Genomic DNA, 21174 nt, shown 5'->3' on the forward strand with positions numbered 1-21174 from the left:
CCCCCCATGTGACCGGATGGGAGTGGCTTGCCGCCCATGTGACTGGATGGGAGTGGCTTGCCACCCATGTGACCGGATATGAAGATGCCGACGACACTTGTCAGAACCACCTTAAATTACCTCATACACAGCACTGGCATGCATAAGAATATGATGCGAACTTGTTTTTTAAAAGGCATCTTTGGTTTGCGTTAAAACAACTTCAACACACGCAATGTTCTGATTGCACCACAAACGCAGTAGTCATCCTTACCTTTCACAGAGGCACTGAGTTTTATAAATAGGAGCATGATAGTGTAGAATAATCATATCCAAGGACCAGTGGTGGGTTTCAAAAAATTTTGGAACCTCTTCTGTAGGTGTGGCCTGCTTTCCGGGTCCACTGGTGGAACCTCTTCTAACCGGTTCGGTAGATTTGACGAACCGGTTCTACCGAATACGTGCGAACTGGTAGAAACCCATCTCTGTTAATGACCATCATGATTTGCAAAAGTAATGGGCAGGCACCACATTAAGCTTATGAATTGAGGACTAGTCTTTTTCTCAATCATATTTGGTGTGGCCTGTTCTTAACAAACCCATGCTGACTTCAAGGGATCACCTTGTTCATTTTTAAGTACTCACAAACGGTCTGCTTGATGATCTTTTCCAGGATTTTTTCCAGGTGTTGACGTCAAGCTGACCAGCCTGTAGTTTCCTGAATCACACACACACACCACAGTTTATAAAGATTGGGTTCACACTAGCTCTTTTCCAATCATCTGGCAGTTCCCCAAGTGCTCCAGAAGCTCTCAAAGAGTTCATTCAATGGTTGTGAGATCATATCTGCCAGCTCCTTCAGAACTCAGGGGTGCAATGAAAATAAATCGGCAAAGTAGTCTGAACAACAGAATTTGTCAAAGGTGCATTTTATACTGCAATCCAAAGGCATGGGAGATAGAAAGCGCTGATTCTCTGGATACACCATTTTATAAATTATATGAAAAAGGACAAAAAGGCAGTCATTATAACATTAAAGATGCTAACAACTCAAAATACTTTGGCCACCAATGAGAAGGAAGGACTCATTGGAGAAGAGCCTAATGCTGGGAAAGATTGAGGGCAAAAGAGAATGATAGATAGAGTCACTGAAGCAGTAGGCGTGAGCTTGAATGGACTCAAGGATGGTAGAGTTTGAGTTTGAGTTGTGTTTTGAGTTTTATTTCATTTGTATGCCGCCCTTTTCCCTAAGGGGACTCAGGGCGGCTCACAGCTCAAAAAGGGAAGGGAGGATTACAGAGAGTTTAGTAACAACACAAAACAATACATAATTAAAAAGCACAACAGTCATACCATTCGAATTAGGGGCAGCAAATCTTTAGCCCCAGGCCTGTCGGAACAGCCAGATTTTAAGGGCTATGCGGAAGGCCTGGAGGGTGGTGAGGGTACGAATCTCCACAGGGAGTTCGTTCCAGAGGGTCGGAGCAGCCACAGAGAACGCTCTCCTCCGGGTAGTCGCCAGTCGACACTGGCCGGCGGATGGAATTCGGAGGAGGCCTAGTCTGTGGGATCTAATGGGTCTTTGGGAGATAATTGGCAGAAGGCGGTCTCTCAAGTACCCAGGTCCGATATCATGAAGGGCTTTATAAGTGACGACTAGCGCCTTGAAGCGTATAGAGGACAGGAAGGCCTGGAGGAACATTCTCCATGGGTTCCCGATGGGTCGGACGTGACTTCGCGACTAACAACAACAAAAGCTGCTAATATTTGGTGAGAAAATATTTAACTCCAGTACATAGGGATTAAGAAACTAACAAACAGAAGAACTGCAAACATTATATTCATCAAGAGATGAAAAACTTCACTTGTATTAATGAGTCCTGTAATTTTTTTTGGGGGGGGGGGTAATATTACAGATTTGGAGGGTATCTATCAAGTTGATTTACAAAGACACTTACAATTCCAAGTAGACTAATTTTCATGTGCTTCTGAAAATAAGGCTGCCAATCATTTTGCTGTGGGGTTTTGAATCTTAAAGGGGGCGCGGTGGCTCAGCGGCTAAGATGCTGAGCTTGTCGAACAGAAAGGACGACAATTCGGTGGTTCGAATCCCTAGTGCCACATAACCGAGTGAGCTCCTGTTACTTGTCCCAGCTTCTGCCAACCTAGCGGTTCGAAAGCATGTAAAAATGCAAGTAGAAAAAATAGGAACCACATTTGGTGGGAAGGTAACAGCACTCCGTGTGCCTTCGGCATTTAGTCATCACCACTCCACATGACCACAGAAATATCTTTGGACAGCATTAGTTTTTCGGCTTTGAAACAGAGATGAGCACCGCTCCCTAGAGTCGGAACTTACTAACACATATTACCTTTACCTTTGAATCTTAAGAATTGTGTGCCAGACAGCATAGAAGTTGTTGATTATTGATTTTTAAAATGTTTGTGATCACCTACCCAAGAGAATGGCTTGAGAATGCAATTCCTCTTCCTGTGGAATTACAAAACCAGTCATAGCAGTAATTGGAAAGAGACAGTTTGTTGTAGTAGTTAAGGCACCAGGGTAGAAAGCAGGAAACCGTAAGTTCTAATCCTGCCTTAGGCATGAAAACACCTGGATGACTTTACGCTAGTGATTCACTCTCAGCCCACAATTTCAAGCCCAGCAGAGAAGCTGGATCAATGAATCAACACATGATTGTTTTTTTTTAATCATTTTCAATTGATAAATAATTATAGCAGCTAAAACTAATAGTCTCCTAAAAAGTATTTACAACACTAACTCTATGGGATAGAGCCTCTCCCAACAGATGATTTGGCTATTTGCAAAGATTAACTGAGCCGAGGTGGCGCAGTGGTTAAATGCAGCACTGCAGGCTACTTCAGCTGACTGCAGTTCTGCAGTTCGGCTGTTCAAATCTCACCGGCTCAGGGTTGACTCAGCCTTCCATCCTTCCGAGGTGGGTAAAATGAGGACCCGGATTGTTGTTGGGGGCGATATGCTGACTCTGTAAACCGCTTAGAGAGGGCTGAAAGCCCTATGAAGCGGTATATAAGTCGAACTCCTATTGCTATTGCTATTAAATGTTCACCCAAGTTTGGGCTAACTCCTAGAAGCCCTGCTTAGAGTGAACAGCAAGCCTTTAAGGATAAATACAAGGAAGAAAGAGTATCCCTATTTGCAAGTGGTGTGTATTTTCATTTTATTATTCCTAAGAAAATATTAATACCCAGAAATTCATCTGATACAAGTGTCCTTGGCTAGGATTCAGAGGGGCAGATTTCAAAACTGCCACGACTGAGAATGTCTCTTTATGTATTAGCTGCTGAACACTAAACTTGTGTTAGCCCAAAGATTAAAATGTAAGGCTAGCCTGAGATGAAGCTTTTCTTTCAAATTATCTTTTAGCCCCCAGAGGACAGTTTGTAACACCACGGGGACTTGTTGGTTATGTAAAAATCATTGCAAACAAAGAGTCTCTGTAAGATCAGAGTTAATGCATGTTCTCTCTCACTCTGTTATTTTTAAGCATAAAAAGGCTTTAGTTCCACAGCAGTGTTTTTTTTTTATAAATTAGGTCAGGCAGCTTGTCACAGAGGGATACAGGTAATCGGTGGGATTCAAATAATTTACCAACCAGTTCTCTGCCCTAATGACCAGCTAGGTAGGTGGGGCTCAGTGGTCATGTGATCATGTGGGCGTGGCCAAGTCAATGTCACTCAGGTCGATGGGCACTTCACCTTAGTTGTTACAATGGTAATAAGGGTTAACCAGAGAGGCAGTTTCTGTAAGCAGGACAATCAAGATTAGGCTAGAAACACCACCAGAATGTTTCCTTCCTGCCTTCCTTACAGGATTAGCCCTGTAAAGTGGGGAAAAAACAAAATATTTCTTCCAACAATCGGTTCTCCGAACTACTTAGAAAGTTACCAACCGGTTCTCCCGAATAGGTGCGAACTGGCTGAATCCCACCACTGCAGGTAATCCTCGATGTACGATCACAATTGGGACCAAAATCCCAGATGTTGAGCCAAGTGATCATGAAGCAAGACATCGAATGATTGCTGTGCCCAACAACCACAATCCCAATGTTCCCGGTTGCAGTCATTAAGCTGTCTCGCGAGTTGTTAAGTGGATGGTCCAACAGTGTTCAACCCCTGAGCAAAGGCATACTCACATGCAGCCTGTGTTAGGCATCCCAGGACTTCCGTCCCTCATCTGACCCAGAGGTGGTATTCAGCAGGTTCTGACCAGTTCTGCAGAACTGGTAGTGGGAATTTTGAGTAGTTTGGAGAACTGGTAAATACCACCTCTGACTGGCCCCACTCCCATCTATCCTCTGCCTCCCGAGTCCCAGATGATCAGGAGGGAATGGGGATTTTGCAGTAACCTTCCCCTGGAGTGGGGAGGGAATGGAGACTTTACAGTATCCTTCCCCTGCCACGCCCACCAAGCCACGCCCACAGAACCAGCAGTAAAAACAATTGAATCCCACCACTGAGATTCTGATCCCAGGCTTCTTAATTTTTTGTGAGCCTTCTCCACCCTCTGTTTGAATTTTTGGCTCCTTGTGACCGAATGCTGGCTAGAAGAACTGCTTACCGAATGAGTTCTGCTCCCCTCCATATACAGAGGGGGACTCCTCTGGCAAGGTGCAGGACTGAGCTCAAATTTTTGTATCCTACTGAAGGACCGTGGCACGACAAAACCGTGCTTGACTAAAGCGCGCCCGATTAAACCGCGTCACTGACGTCATCAACAGGGCGACAACAGCCAGCGTGGAGAAAGAAGGGCGCTTTAAATAGCGCTTTGAAAGCAAGCCGATTCAAGTTAAGGTAAGGGTTAGGGTTAGGGTTAGGGTTAGGTTAAGGGTTAGGGTTAGGGTTAGGGTTAGGGTTAGGGTTAGGGTTAGGGTTAGGTTAAGGGTTAGGGTTAGGGTTAGGGTTAGGGTTAGGTTAAGGGTTAGGTTTAGGGTTAGGTTAAGGGTTAGGTTTAGGGTTAGGTTTAGGATTAGGTTTAGGGGGTTTAGGTTTAGGGATTAATTTTAGGTTTAGCGTTTACAGCGTGCTTCTGTCTCCGCGCTGTTGTCGCCCTGTGATGACGTCAGCTACGCAGTTTCGTCGAGCGCGCTTTAGTCGAACACGGTTTTGTGGTGGAGCCCTGAAGGACTTCAGTTTCCTCGGGAGGCAGTTCTTTTATCCATCCCTTGAGGCAAGAGGAAGCCCTACTAGCAAGAAGCAATCGCTTGCAGTTTTGCAACAAGATTGTAAATGGTGATCACCTGATCACAGTGTACTTGGGAGCCAGTCCTAAGTGTGAACAACGGGATTGCCAACCCACCCAGATTGTGATCGCACGACCTTGGGAATGGTAATGCAACATTTTGCAATGGCTGTCATAATTCCAGACCATCATTTAATGTACAGTTGTAAGCTGAAGACTAACTTGTATTATTTTGCACATCAGTCTTAAGAATAGACCAATTCCAGAATAGCTTGTAGGTTCAAAGGAGTGAAAGAAACCGAAACAGCTTGTGGGCATTTGCGTTTCCTGTGTGTTTGTATACATCAACACATTTGCAGGGTTATAAAGGCATACATGAAACACAAATTCACAGTATGTGGTTGGTTGACTAAATTGATCTACCAGCCAAATGATTTCATGCAGCTAAGCACTTCCAAGTGAAGCCCTTGAGATGAAATTTCATCATCTTTAATGGACAGCCTAGCTTTCTGCATTTAGGGTGCAGTACTGCAGGCCACTTCAGCTGACTGTGATCTGCAGTCCAGCGGTTCAAATCTCACCGGCTCAAGGTCGACTCAGCCTTCCATCCTTCCGAGGTGGGTGAAATGAGGACCCAGACTGTGGGGGCGATATGCTGACTCTGTAAACCGCTTAGAGAGGGCTGAAAGCCCTATGAAGAGGTAGATAAGTCTAATAAATAAATAAATAAATTTCAATGGAAAATAAAGGCCTGAGAATATTCATTGATGTGTTCGTCCTCGGGTTACATAACTACCCATGTCACTTCTGTTTAGACTTTTGTTGTGTTTGCATGAACTTTGGACGGGAAAGAAATCTTGCAAGTTTTACGTCAAGTGTTTTGCTTCTAGTACCTGAATAGCAGGGTAGATAGAAACTGTTCTCTAAAGGGCCAACATGCATTTGAGTCTGATGACGACCCTAATCTAAAACAAAACTTCCTTTCTTAGAAAAACCAGCATTCTTGCTACCTGTGTTTCTGAATCAGGTAACGACAAAGAAAAGCATCTACTTTTATAGTAATGCCTATTGCCCCAAGGCTAGGCATCTGTTTTGGAAAATATATGGAGCTAGATGACATGTTGATACGTCTAATGACAATTTTCTTCTTGCCTGCTTGTTAGATTTATTAAGTCCTTTCCCTTCAGATTTCTCAAGTCCATTTTTGCACCTACTCATGTGGATTTTTTGGGAAACAGGTTGAACAATGTGGATTACCCAAACTTCAATTAATTGAATGCATTTTTTTTTTGGTACCTAGAAGGTTCTGTGTTTAATCCCTGACATTACCAATGGACAGGTCCATACATTTGGTGATGGTGAATACTTTTTCCAGAAGCACTGAAAAGCTGGGTGGAGAATTAGTTTAAACCACTAAAAGATATATTCTTGTAACCAGAATCATTCAAGTGTAAAACGGATTTATTGAAAAGCCATTCTACCTACCATGTTTTCCCCAAAATAAGGCAGGTTCTTATTTTCTTTTGACCCCCAAAATAAGGGTTCCACCAAAAATACGCGAATGACAAAAGCGCGCCTGACTAAACCACGGTGACAAAACCGTGCCGACAAAACCGCGCTGACGGATGAGCGCTGAAGCGCGCCGACAACAGCGCGCCGACAGAAGCGCGCTGTAACCTAACCCTAAAAATAACCCTAAACCTAACCCTAAACCTAACCCTAAACCTTACCTTAACTTAAATCGCACTTCTGTCGGCGCGCTGTTGTCAGTGCGCTTTTGACTTCGCGGTTTTAGCGCTGCGGTTTTGTCGGCGCGCTTTTGCCGTTCGCGCTTTTGTCGGGTCACGCAAAATAAGCACTTGGCCTTATTTTCAGGAAGGTCTTGTTATTTATGAGATGCAGGAGGCAGAGAGTGTGGTGCCCTCATGGCTGTTGCTGTGTTGCAATATTTTCAGGGGAGGGCTTATTTTAGCACATATGCTCAAAAGCCTGATTGGGCTCATTATCCAGGGAGGTCTTATTTTCAGGGGAAACAGGGTATCTCAAAAGGGAAGCCATAATATTTAACATAATAATTCAGAAAAAACCATCATGCTGTATTTTCACACCAAACTTTGATCTACAACTATACTTAAACAATATTTATTAAATAATTATTTGGTTAGTTTCTCCAACACGGTATACAAATTATGAGTTCAGATATAACCATTTATGGTAAGATAGAATTGGTGAACTAAGAGCAAAGCATGATTCAGTTATGATTATTTTCCAACAATCTTTATTGGCATAGATTTGGATGTCAACTAGACTAAACTGATTTTGATTTGTATAAACTCGTTTACTGTGTGACTACACACTAAAAATAGGTTTATGAATAAATTCTACTTCCATTTTCCCCAAACTCAGACATTAAATCTACTGTTTTTTTGCCTTCTATTTGAGGAAACCAAAGGAATTCCTCCTGAATCCTCTTTTGTGAAAATAAGCAGTTCATTTATTATCCATTTTCAAAAACGTGTTAGTTTTGTCCCTGGATTCATTGTGCAGTATGTTTATTGTTTATGAAGTATCAGTTTATTCTATAAACGCTATTTATAGATGGCTTTATAATTTTTTAAAGGCAAGCAAAAGTAAAAAGATGCCCTTCATTGACAATTTCGATATAAACCCTTCATTTGTTACCCAAGATTAGTATGAAACTATGAGGTTTATTTCTTTTAAAACAGAGGCAAAGCAATTAGAAATTGCATTATTTGCTTTTAAAAAATGTATTGCAAATTTGGCATGCCTGGCCCAGATTGGAATTTTGGCAGAAAAGGCAGAAGGATTTGACTTCACTATGCATCTAATCCATTTTTCTCTTTCCCACTCCTACACGTAACATAACTTTCACCTGCTACTTGCAATTGTGGGAGGGCAGTATGGGGAGGATCCGTTCAAATTGTAATCACACTGGCTTTGAATTAAAATCAACCACATTCCAGCTTACCATGTCAGCTAAATTCAATCTGTGATCGTAGTTGATAGTTCAATGTGCCATGTGAACAATATGTCAGCTAGGCTAATTGAGCCTGCTGTGATCAAGTTAACCATAATAGCAATAGCAGTTAGACTTCTATACCGCTTCATAGGGCTTTTAGCCCTCTCTAAGCGGTTTACAGAGTCACCAAAATACCAATTGTAAATTGTACCACTATAATCCCAATATTCTGGAAGAAATACTGTTGGGAAAGTCTAATCTAGTAACTAAGGCATTCCTTAGGAAGTCCCTGAAATTCACTCCTCTTCCTCAAAGTCTTTAGGCCTAGTCTCCTGTCTCAGAAACCTCAATTGCGAGGTGGCGCAGTGGTTAGAGTGCAGCACTGCAGGCTACTTCAGCTGAGTGCAGTTCAGCAGTTCGGCGGTTCAAATCTCACCGTCTCAAGGTTGACTCAGCCTTTCATCCTTCCGAGGTGGGTGAAATGAGGACCCGGATTGTTGTTGGGGGCAATATGCTGACTCTGTAAACCGCTTAGAGAGGGCTGAAAGCCCCATGAAGCGGTATATAAGTCTAACTGCTATTGCTATTGCTAATTTCCCATGGCTGCCTGAGATCAGTCTTTTCATATAAATATGAATATAAGGTATATAAGTCTACTGCTATTTTCAGCTACATTGAATTTGATCTGTCAGCTAATTGCTTGTATACAGATTGAGTAGAAAAAGTAAGTAAACAGAGCGATGTCATTTGTTGCAAATGATTGAGATGAGCTAAACTATATATCCTAGTTGGGCGTGCATATTTTTTCTATCCAAAATAAGGACGGTTAAGTTTCTCACTAATAAAACCACCAGATAGAATGCATCCACAAATGCTCGCGATTTATACTGTTCTGTACTTCTCTTTTAACTTTTAGGTGGTAACTCCGGTCAGGTCAGGACAAGGTTATGTTTACGAGTTTCCTAGCAAATATCAGACGGATACCTACGATATCCCGCCAGTTCGTCCTCTTCAAGGGGTAGGTAGTAATAAAAATGTCATCAGCTCTGAAATTAAGCTGCCACCATCGTCTTGACACTGTAGCTATTCCCTCTGCACATATTTCATTCTCACATTCTAAGTTAAACATGTGACTTGATTTCTTTTTAATCACAAAATGAACTTTTTTGCTTTCTAAATAGCCAGAATATTTTACAAATACACTGAAAGTTGGGAAGCAGAAATGAAGACAATCCACCTCTTTGGTTAAGAGAGACAGTTAATTCATCATGAAAAATATGAGAAGGCCGTAAATATTCTCCGTTGTATAGGGGGTTTTTTCTCTCAAAATGCCGAACCCATTTTTTTTTTGGCGTGAACATTTACAATAAATAGAGGCGATATTAGTGCAACATCAAATCACTACAGTAAAACTATGGCTTGAGAGAACACTTGTAGGGACAAATCTACATTTGTGTTGTTTTCACAATGGTGTTATATAGTTTTAGTTTAGTTTTTTAGTTTAAATTTATTTATAGGCCGCCCTTTTCCCTAGGGGGACTCAGGGCGGCTTACAACATATAGGGAGGGAATACACACAATGACAGTTAAAAGAGAACAACACATAATTAAAAATAAAAAGCAACATTCATTTATCATTCGGGTGGGGACAGATTATGATCTTTAACCCCAGGCCTGACGGGATAGCCAGATCTTGAGGGCTGTGCGGAAGGTCTGGAGGGTGGTGAGGGTACGAATCTCCACGGGGAGATCGTTCCAAAGGGTCGGAGCTACTACTGAAAAGGCTCTCCTCCGCGTAGTTGCCAGTCGGCACTGACTGGCGGATGGAACTCGGAGGAGGCCTAATCTGTGAGATCTAATAGGTCGCAGGGAGGTAATTGGCAGGAGGCGGTCTCTCAAGTACCCAGATCCACTACCATGGAGGGCTTTATAGGTGGTAAGTAGCACCATATCTTTGCAGTTATATCTTGATTTAATAGATAAACTCATTTTAACAGAAGCTTGTCAGACATTAGACAGATGTTAGAACAACCAGTGGAACAACTTGCCTCCAGAAGTTGTGAATGCTCCAACACTGGAAGTTTTTAAGAAGATTTTGGATAACCATTTGTCTGAAGTGGTGTAGGGGTTCCTGCCTAAGCAGCGGGTTGGACTAGAAGACCTCCAAGGTCCCTACCAACTCTTTTATTCTATGATTAGTCTGTTAAAAAGGGGTTGAATGCAAACCAAGTATTCGTCCATTACATTCAAAATCACTGGCATCTATTAAATTCAGGTTTTACTTTAAAAGGGAAGTACTTATCTGAGAACTAGTCTTTAGCAATGGCAATTAGACTTATATACCGCTTCATAGGGCTTTCAGCCCTCTCTGAGCGGTTTACAGAGTCAGCATATTGCCCCCAACAATCTGGGTCCTCATTTTACCCACCTCAGAAGGATGGAAGGCTGAGTCAACCCTGAGCCGGTGAGATTTGAACAGCCGAACTGCTGAATTGCAGTCAGCTGAAGTAGCCTGCAGTGCTGCACTTTAACCACTGTGCCACCTCGGCTCTTTATTTTTTAAAATTTCTCTGTGTTAAATGCCTACTGGGCTAACTAAACTGAGTTTCATTTTATTTATGATTGCATAACTACAATGAGTTTTGGGCAAGCCCTGATGAAATCTGGGGTCTACTTCATTGAAATAAACATATTCCAGTGGGACTGAAACAGCAGTCAGGGATAAGGGAACAAGCTACAAAAATAAAATATGAAATACCCACGGATTGCTGTCATGGTGAAGAGACCTCCATTACCTGTCCCAACTTCTGCCAACCTAGCAGTTCGAAAGCACGTAAAAAATGCAAGTAGAGAAATAGAAAACACCTTTGGTGGGAAGGTAACAGCGTTCCATGCGCCTTTGGCGTTTAGTCATGCTGGCCACATGACCACGGAGACGTCTTCGGACAGCGCTGGCTCTTCGGCTTTGAAACGGAGATGAGCACTGTCCCCCTAGAGTCGGGAATGACTAGCACATATGTGCAAGGGGAACCTTTATCTTTTAAAGATGCCTCAGAGAGTTCAGACCTACGGTACCATTCTTTCCCTTAAGGATTCGATAGTTTCCGACTTTATTAGTACTGCAATCCCCAAAACATTAAATTGGTTCTGTTTTGGCATTATTGGAAGTTTTCTTTCAGGAATAAGTCACACACACACACACACACACACACACACACACACACACACACACACACACACACACACACACACAACCTTATAAAATCTTTCTAGCTCCACATCTAATATGTAGTGGAGAATATTTTTGCTGGCCTTGGTGCAACAGAGTGTGGAGTGTTCTTGCACCTCATAAAAATTGTTGGGGATTAGACATCAATGTGAGGATTAAGCATGGGTTACCCTCAGCAGCTGCACTCGTATTTCAGTAAAGATGACAGCAAGGGGGGGGTGGGGGGCTGAGATAAATCACAAGAATTAATTCTTCAGAAGGATCAAGGTCTCTCTCTTTGTTTTCGTTTTGTTTTTAATTTGGGGGGGGGGTCATCCTGAGCCCTGACTGCATATGCGGCTTAAATGTCTCTCTCTACCTAGTTCTTTCTTCTTGACAAGACATCACTATCAAATGATTTGGACCGAAAAATAATTGACTTACTAAAGGCCTTTCACAGTGTTTTATAGGGTGAAAAAGGATCTCAGCTCTGCCTTTTTTATCTTCTGTAGCTGAGAACCACTGTGTACATTATGTTTTTTAAGGGTTTCTTTCTCTTTCTGTTAAGATCTGAGGTGGGGGAACAATATGTTGATGTTGATGTTGATTTTATTTATATGCCGCCCTTTTCCCCCCGAAGGGGACTCAGGGTGGCTCACAACTCAACCAGGAAAGGGGGATACAAACAAGAATTTAAAACGACATAAACAACAATGCATAATTAAAACACAACAGTCATACCAATTCGAGACGGGGGCAACAGTTCTTTAGCCCCAGGCCTGTCGGAACAGCCAGGTTTTAAGGGCTGTGCGGAAGGCCTGGAGGGTGGTGAGGGTTCGAATCTCCACGGGGAGTTCGTTCCAGAGGGTCGGAGCAGCCACAGAGAAGGCTCTCCTCCGGGTAGTCGCCAGTCGACACTGGCCAGCGGATGGAATTCGGAGGAGGCCTAATCTGTGGGATCTAATCGGTCTAGTGGAGGTAATTGGCAGCAGGCGGTCTCTCAAGTACCCAGGTCAATATATATAGCATATTATGCTTCTTCCTGTACTGGTATTGTCCCTTATCTTTGGTCATAAAAATAAACTGATGAAAAATAAACTGATCAGAGAGCCAGGATTGACTACAGCTCCCTGCTGAGCTCTCCAAGAAGCCTTAAATGACTGATTGACTTCATTCTGTTCTCCCCCCCCCCCACTCCCATTCCTTAAAAAAAAAACCAGCACTTCCAAGTCTTGATGGCAGTTAATCCCCTCTGATAATCAAAGGGGGACTTTCCACTCATCTGCTTCTGGTGTGTTTCTTTAAAAACATCAGAGGCAGAAAATCTTCCAGCAATAGAGCACTGCCAAGATATTTTGCTGCTTGGGGTAAAGAACAAACAAATAGCAATAGCAGTTAGACTTATATACCGCTTCATAGGGCTTTCAGCCCTCTCTAAGCGGTTTACAGAGTCAGCATATTGCCCCCAACAACAATCCGGGTCCTCATTTTACCCACCTCGGAAGGATGGAAGGCTGAGTCAACCCTGAGCCGGTGAGATTTGAACAGCCGAACTACAGAACTGCAGTCAGCTGAAGTGGCCTGCAGTGCTGCATTTAACCACTGCGCTCTTATATTCTACACACAGACAGACACAAATACACACACACACCCATTCCTCTATTTTATGTGCAGAAGTGAACTGGACTTTAGTCCTAGGGGAAGCCAAGATACTCTTAGACCATCCAAGAGGTGTCACCTCGTTTGAAGGGGCCAATGTGAGACATCAAGCAGTGTCTTCCTGGGGGTGATCGAGGAGATTCAGGAGGAATCCTCAAAAGCCATTTCTGCTTTCCAACTTCGTTCTGTGAGCACTTTCCTCAGGGTGCCTAATCCTTAGGGCAGTGGTGGGATTCAGCCAGTTCGCACCTATTCGGGAGAACCGGTTGGTAACTTTCTAAGCAGTTCAGAGAACCGGTTGTTGGAAGAAATCTTTTGTTTTTTTCCACTTTACAGGGCTAATCCTGTAAGGAAGGCAGGAAGGAAACATTCTGGTGTTGTTTCTAGCCTCATCTTTATTGCCCTGCTTACAGAAACTGCCAGTTAACCCTTATTACCATTGTAACAACTAAGGCGAAGTGCCCATCGACCTGAGTGACATTTACTCGCCCACGCCCTCATGATCACATGACTACCGAGCCCCGCCTACCCAGCTGGTCATTAGGGCAGAGAACTGGTTGGTAAATTATTTGAATCCCACCACTGCCTTAGGGCTAACCCTGAAACGAACCCCTTGGCTCATGAACCAAAGCAGTTTTTCAAAAGTTCATGGAAGGGGGAATGGGTTGATTGAGAGACCATAAACAAATTTTGTTTATTGTCAGGAGATATTGGACAGACATTCACAGCTATTGGCTGGAGCAGCTTTAGTTATCCTACCGAGAAATACCATTTGCCAAGGAATCAGTTAGAGAGCCCAGACAGATTTCATCAAGGCCGAAGATGTTTTTTGCTTTTGCGTAACGCATTGTTTCTCTGCTTAGATCTATGATGTTCCCCCTGGATCAGTTAAAAGTCCTCCACAAGCAGCTCAAATGAGTGATATGAAATCTCAAGGGATCTACGACGTTCCTCCCACCAAAGGGGTAAGTTTATTGAAGTTCCATTTAGAGCAAACATGTAATTTCATGCTGGATTGAAGACGTGTTTAAACAAAAAGTATATTTTGCATTGAAGAGAAGACGGGAAGAAATAGCAGAGTGCTTTGAACTCTGGGCCTGTTAACATTCCCCTCAAGCTTTATAGCCCATTTATTTTTTGTTTGGTTTATTTTTTATAACTGTTATAAAAGGTATACTGCCGAGCATAATTATTATCCTCATGTAAGATATTCTTGTAATTAGTGTTGTTTAAAAAAAAAAAAAATCTGTACACATGCAACGGGCTGATTGTATCTTTGTGCTTATCTAAGGGGAGTTCAAAAACTATGAAGAAGATATAGTCTTTTGTAAGGCTCCGTCAGCACAAATCTCTCTGTAAGGTTAATATCAGGGTGCACATCGGTTGTGCAGTCAGTTTGTCTGGACTTCACTTCTGTGACACACTGACTGGATTCACACATCATGTGGACCAGGGGTGGGTTTCAACCGGTCCGCGGCGGTCCGCGTGGACCGGTTGGTCGGTAAACCCGGAAGTAATTAACTTCCGGGAACGCCGAAGGGCCCACCCACCCGCCCTTGCTCCTTACCGGTCTTTAAAGGCTTCTGTGCTTCCACGCAGGCGCATGGCACATACAGCGCCTGCACGATTCTCCGCGAGCAGCTGGAGCATTGCGCAGGCGCTAAGACGCATGCGTGAACTGCGTGCGTGCACGAGGACGTCGCCAGCCCCGTTCCAACCGAACGGGATTAGCAACCCATCACTGATGTAGACTTTTCATATTGCTCCTTTGGTGTAGCGTGTGGCATCAGTCCAGTTGGTTTGGTGAGGGCCCTTCCACATGCGCCAGTCAAGGAAAGAGACAGGCCTTGGCTGTCCCGCCAACTTCTAAGGCAGTGGTAAAATTCATTGTTTTTACTACCGGTTCTGTGGGCGTGGCTTGGTGGGCATGGCAGGGGAAGGATACTGCAAAATCTTCCTTCCCACCCCATTCCAGGGGGAAGGATACTGCAAAATCCCCATTTCCTCCCCACTCAGCGATAGCAATAGCAATAGTTAGACTTATATACCGCTTCATAGGGCTTTCAGCCCTCTCTAAGCGGTTTACAGAGTCAGCATATTGCCCCCAACAATCCGGGTCCTCATTTTACCCACCTCGGAAGGATGGTCAACCTTGAGCCTGGTGGGATTTGAACAGCCGAACTGCTGAACTGCAGTCAGCTGAAGTAGCCTGCAGTGCTGCATTTAACCACTGCGCCACTCAGCCCGAGGTAGCATTTGCCGGTTTTCCGAACTACTCAAAATTTCCGCTACCAGTTCTCCAGAACCTGTCCAAACCTGCTGAATTTCACCCCTGTTGTAAGGGCTACTGCAGTCTCTGCACATCACGTCAGTTAACCTTAAAATTTGATCCATAAAACCATGGACCAGCTCAAGATTGACTCAGCCATCCATCCTTCTGAGGTCAGTAAAACAAAGACCCAGATTGTTATGGACAACATGCTCTGTAAACTGCTTAGAGATGGCTGTAAAGCGTGACCTGACAAAACCACGCCGACAAAACTGTGCCGACAAAACCACGCCGACAAAACTGTGCCGACAAAACCACGCCGACAAAACCGCAAGTTTGAAATTGCACCCACAAAAGCGCGCCGACAACAGCGCGCCGACAACAGCGCGATTAGGTTAAGGTAAGCGTTTGGGTTAGGGTTAGGGTTAGGGTTATTACCTTTTTTTGCGTTGTTTGTTGTCGGCGCGCTGTTGTGGGCGCAATTTTGAACTCGCTGTTTTCTCGCCGCGGTTTTGTCGGCGCGCTTTTATCGTGCGCGCATTTGTCGGTGAACCACTGTAAAGCACTATGAAGCGCTATTGTAAATGCTATTGCTACTTCTTTTAGCTTAATAACTTAAGTTTGCCTGTTGTGTTCCAGATCTGTACCAATCCCGCTTCCTCATTCAGAAATGATATGGATGCTAGAGAAGGAATCTCTGATTTGGCTGCTGGCGTAAAGCATGACGCGAGCTCAGAAGGTGTATACGACGTCCCTCCTTCCACAGCCAAGGCAGCCATCTCTTCTGAACTGACACCACTCCAACAAGGCCTCTATGATGTTCCAGTGAGCCACCAAACTCACTTTGTTGGACAGCAAATAGTTCCCCAGGCAGATATTTATGACACCCCTCGGGGAATTCCCTTTCCTGGACAGCATCTAGCATTCGGTGAAAGTCTGAATCCAGAGGGGAAAGAAGGAATATATGACGTCCCTCCACAGGTCACACAGGACATTAAAAGGCTACAGGATGTCACCGATGGGATAAACCGGCTGTCTTTTTCAAGCACAGGGAGCACCCGGAGCAACATGTCCACGTCTTCCACAACATCAAAGGAATCTTCTTTGTCAGCTAGTCCTTCTCACGACAGAAGAATCGTTCTGGATCCCGACTCGGCCATCGAGAGACTCTATTGGAACCAGAACACAGTGGAAAACGCTGTCTCCAGTTTGATGGCCTTCATCCATCCCGACTGGCGGTCGTACGAGAACATGGAGAAACACATCAACAAGATACATACCGCGGTTGACAAAGTGGAGCAGTCCCTGGTCGACTACCTCCATTTCGCCAAGGGGGCCACCGCCAACGCTTCCTACCTGCCGGAACTTAGTCTCTACAATAAAATGAGGAGGGAGCTGCAGAGGCTGGAAGATTCCTACCAGATTTTGACCCAGACTAGCCACGACCTCAGTCATTGCAGCTGGTCCTTGAATGTCCTAGCAGTCAACAAGCCTCAGAATAAGTGTGATGACCTGGATCGTTTTGTCATGGTGGCAAGGACGATCCCAGACGATGCCAAGCAGCTGACCACCAGCGTCAGTGTCAACGCTGAGGTGCTCTTCAAACAAGGACCTTGCAGCTCCTCTATAAAAAACGCACCTGAGGGCATGAACCCTGCTGCTGATTACGTGTATGATAACCCTCAGGCTCTAACATTGCACCCTGGAGATAAAAACCAGGACCACTGCACTTCTCTATCGCCGCTCCTTTCTAAAAACCAGCCTTACCAATGCAACAGCAATAATAGCTTAGAGAAGAGCTGGATGGATGATTATGATTATGTGCACTTACAGGTGAGTCCCACCTACCTTTTCTAGAGGTGTCAGCCAGAGCAGGGGTCTCCAACCTTAGCAACGTTAAGACTGGCGGACGTCAGTCTTAAGCTTTGCTGGCTGGGGAATTCTGGGAGTTGAAGTCTGCTAGGCTTAACATTGCCAAGGTTGAAGAGAGCCCTGATCCAGACGTGGCACGACAAAACCGCGCTCAACTAAAGCGCGCCTGATTAAACTGCGTCGCTGACGTCATCAGCAGGGCGACAACAGCGAGCGCGGAGAAAGAAGGGCGCTTTAAATAGTGCTTTGAAAGCAAGCCGATTCAAGTTAAGGTTAGGGTTAGGGTTAGGGTTAGGTTTAGGGTTAGGATTAGGTTTAGCGTTAGGTTAAGGGTTAGGATTAGGTTTAGCGTTAGGTTAAGGGTTAGGTTTAGGGTTAGGTTTAGGATTAGGTTTAGGGGGGTTAGGTTTAGGTTTAGGGGTTAATTTTAGGTTTAGCGTTTACAGCGTGCTTTTTTCTCCACGCTGTTGTCGCGCTGTGATGACGTCAGGTACGCGGTTTCATCGAGCGCCCTTTAGTCGAACGCGGTTTTGTGGTGGAACCGATCCAGAGGCTTCTGGAATGTTTATAAGATGCTGCCCTTCCTTGTTATTGCTATAGTTTTACCTATAGTGGATAATATCCATCTTCTAACTGTCCTTTCAAACTATGCCTGAAGTGGTCATAGACACCACCCATTAGAAATGAACTTCCCAAGTCAGTTGCTTTTCACCTAATTTTCCTTGTTTCAATCATGAATGCCCCAAACCTGATGAATGGGTGAGGAACAAAAGTGTCTTTTCTATATTGAGATGCATGATAGTTCAGGATATTTTAACCCTGATTAAATAACAGTTAAACAGGACCTTGAAGTTCTTCTAGTCCAACCCCCTGCTCAGGTAGGAGATCTCATACCATTTCAGATAAATGTCCAATCTCTTCTTAAAAACTTCCAATGTTCGAGCATTCACAACTTCTGGAGGCAAGTTGTTCCACTGATTCATTGTCAGGAAATTTCTCCTTAGTTCTAGGTTGCTTCTGTCCTTGGTTAGTTTCCATCCTTTGCTTCTTGTCCCGCCTTCAGGAGTTGTGGAGAATAGCTTGACTCCCTCTTCTTTATGGCAACTCCTTAGAGATTGTAAGTTATCTAAGATCTGTGTTATGGATCCGCCATCTCTTTCATTTTCTAGCCAGTGAGTAATTATTGTCTTTCCCTACTCCATTCTCCCTACTTGTTCAGCAGAGAATAGAAATTGTCTACCAGTTGGGTTGTGGGTTCCAGAGATATGTCCTAACTAGCCACTCTCCTGTCAAAATGTTATTAAGCAGTATAAAATGCAGCTGGACCATCATCAAGTCAATAGAAATAAAAATGAAAAAGCTCCATCCGTATGACAGAATGCACAAAACCCTTTACTGCCTCCCCTGCCATTTCGCAGGTTCCACCACAAAACCGTGTTCGACTAAAGGGCGCTCGACGAAACTGCGTAGCTGACATCATCACAGCGCAACAACAGCGCGGAGAAAAAAGCACGCTGTAAACGCTAAACCTAAAATTAACCCCTAAACCTAAACCTAACCCCCCTAAACCTAACCCTAAACCTAACCCTTAACCTAACCCTAAACCTAATCCTAACCCTTAACCTAACCCTTAACCGGTTCTACCACAAAACCGCGGACGACAAAATCGCGGTCGACGAAAGCGCGTATGTGACGTCATCACAGCGCGACGAAAAAGATCGAAAAAGATCAAAAAATGTAAAAATAAAGCTAAAACCTTCCCCTAACCCCCCCCCAAACCTAACCCTAAACCTAACCCTTAACCTAACCCTAAACCTAACCCTTAACATAACGAAAAACCTAACGCTAACCCTTAACCTAACGCTAAACGTAACGCTAACGCTCTAACCCTAACCCTAACCCTTAACCTAACCCTAACCCTAACCCTAACCCTTAACCTAACCCTTACCTTTATGTGAATCGGCTTGCTGTAATTTAATTTTTATTTCAATTTTTCGATCTTTTTCGTCGCGTTGTGATGACGTCACATACGCGATTTCATCAACCGCGCTTTTGTGGAACGCGCTTTTGACGGGTCACGCCCTTAACCTAAACCTAAACCTAAACCTAACCCTAAACCTAACCCTTATCTTAACTTGAATCGGCTTGCTTTCAAAGCGCTATTTAAAACGCCCTTCTTTCTCCGCGCTCGCTGTTGTCGCCCTGTTGATGACGTCAGCGACGCGGTTTAATCGGGCGCGCTTTAGTGGAGCGCGGTTTTGTCATGCCACGCATTTCGCAGGCTGTGCAACTCCGGTTTGTTAAGATCCTATCCAGACTATAAGTTCTCATTGTTCTCATTTACTTTTTCCTCACTACTAATTAAAAACCCAAGGGTAAACACAATAAAATACCTGCTGTTTAAATAAACTAGTTAACTGCCCTGTGAAGAGGTGTTCGTTTGTGTGATGGGATATATTCTTTTTTTGTATCCCAATTTTCTTCTGATTAGGGGAAGGAAGAGTTTGAAAGGCAACAGAAGGAGTTGCTGGAAAAAGAAAACATCGTTAAGCAGAACAAGACACAGCTTGAGCATCACCAGGTAAAAATCTCTACAGGTAGCACAAAAACAATCAGGAAGGCAAAATATAAAGACAAGGATTCTGGGAGGGAGAAATGTTGTCCTAAAAGAACATTTGCATCAACGGAGGCTTTAAAAAAAACAGCTTGTGTTGCCCAGTGTCGGTTAGACAGTGAGTGAGATGGTTGGCAAATAAGGTTAGTAAACATCATCATCATCATCATCACAATCATCAAAACCCGAGTGTACAATTTATTGATATTGCTCTACTAGGAAACGCCAGAGTCGAAGAAAAAGAACTAGAAAAAAATCATGAAATATTGCAACATGGCCATCAAAATTACCCGATTATGGATGAAACATGTGACAGTGATACCTATTGTCTTTGGGGCACTTGGCACCATGTCTAAGAATTTTACACAGTACATCAAGAAATTGCAGCTTCCTGCAATAACACCATCAGAACTGCAAAAAAACTGCACTATTTGGAACATCATGCATTTTAAGAAAATACTTGGTCGATACCTAGGATGCTGGGAGCAACCCGTATCAACCATCAGTTAATATCTGTGATACATTTTTGAATGTTCAGTTGACTGAGTTTCATGTTTAACGAATAAAGTATATAATGATGGTAATGATGATGATGATGATGATGATGATGATGATGATGATGATGTAATAGAAAGTAACATATCCAACTATATATTTACTTACTAAGCAGTGGTGGGTTTCAAAAATTGTTGGAACCTACTCTGTGGGTGTGGCCTCCTTTGTGGGAGTGGCTTCCCGGCCATGTGTTTATTCTCTCTCTCTCTCTCTCTCTCTCTCTCTCTCTCTCTCTCTCTCTCTCTCTCTCTCTCTCTCTCTCTCTCTCTCTCTCTCTCTCCCTCTCCTTCCTTTTGTCTCTCTGTCCCTTTTTCCTTTTTTTCTTTCATCTCTCACTTTTTCTTTTTTCTTTTTTTCTCTATTTCTTTCTTCCTTTCTTTCTCTTTGTCTTTCTCTGTGTGTGTGTGTGTGTCAGTGGTGGGTTTCAAAAAATTTTGGAAGCTCTTCTGTAGGTGTGGCCTGCTTTCCGGGTCCACTGGTAGAACCTCTTCTAACCAGTTCGGTAGATTTGACGAACCGGTTCTACCGAACTGGTGCGAACTGGTAGGAACCCACCTCTGTTACTAAGAGATGAAGTGTAAGTACATTACTATAATTCCTGGCTACATTTTCTCTGCTTCATAATAGAATTCATACACATGGAGAAGGAAGAGTCCAAGTCTTCTACCCATTCCTACAAGGAACCATGTTTGGGAAAAAAATTGTGAATGAATTTGTGAGTGGAGAAAAAACAGTTTTTTAAAGCCTCCATTGATTGCAAGTGATGATCATCTCCAGAACACTATAAGCTAAAAGGAGTTCAAATAATCAGTTT

General features: G+C 43.6%; 2 protein-coding genes across 2 annotated transcripts in view; one reads left to right on the plus strand and one right to left on the minus strand.

Annotated features, from left to right (window-relative positions):
• The window catches only part of NEDD9 (neural precursor cell expressed, developmentally down-regulated 9), an 82664-nt gene that overhangs the window by 58704 nt on the left and 2786 nt on the right, over positions 1 to 21174 (plus strand). Inside the window, exons 3-6 of the mRNA XM_087707466.1 lie at positions 9100 to 9201; positions 13914 to 14015; positions 15959 to 17152; positions 19683 to 19772. Coding sequence (XP_087563592.1) covers positions 9100 to 9201; positions 13914 to 14015; positions 15959 to 17152; positions 19683 to 19772 — 1488 coding nt within the window. The remainder of the gene's footprint in view (positions 1 to 9099; positions 9202 to 13913; positions 14016 to 15958; positions 17153 to 19682; positions 19773 to 21174) is intronic.
• Positions 1 to 21174, minus strand: part of SMIM13 (small integral membrane protein 13) — a 76781-nt gene that overhangs the window by 13936 nt on the left and 41671 nt on the right. The window lies entirely within an intron of this gene.

Source organism: Thamnophis sirtalis, unplaced genomic scaffold (genome assembly GCF_051295495.1).
Source record: "Thamnophis sirtalis isolate CommonGarterSnake01/CBP01778 unplaced genomic scaffold, rThaSir2_p1.2 scaffold_2, whole genome shotgun sequence".
In the NCBI taxonomy this organism is placed as follows: Eukaryota; Metazoa; Chordata; class Lepidosauria; order Squamata; family Natricidae; genus Thamnophis; species Thamnophis sirtalis.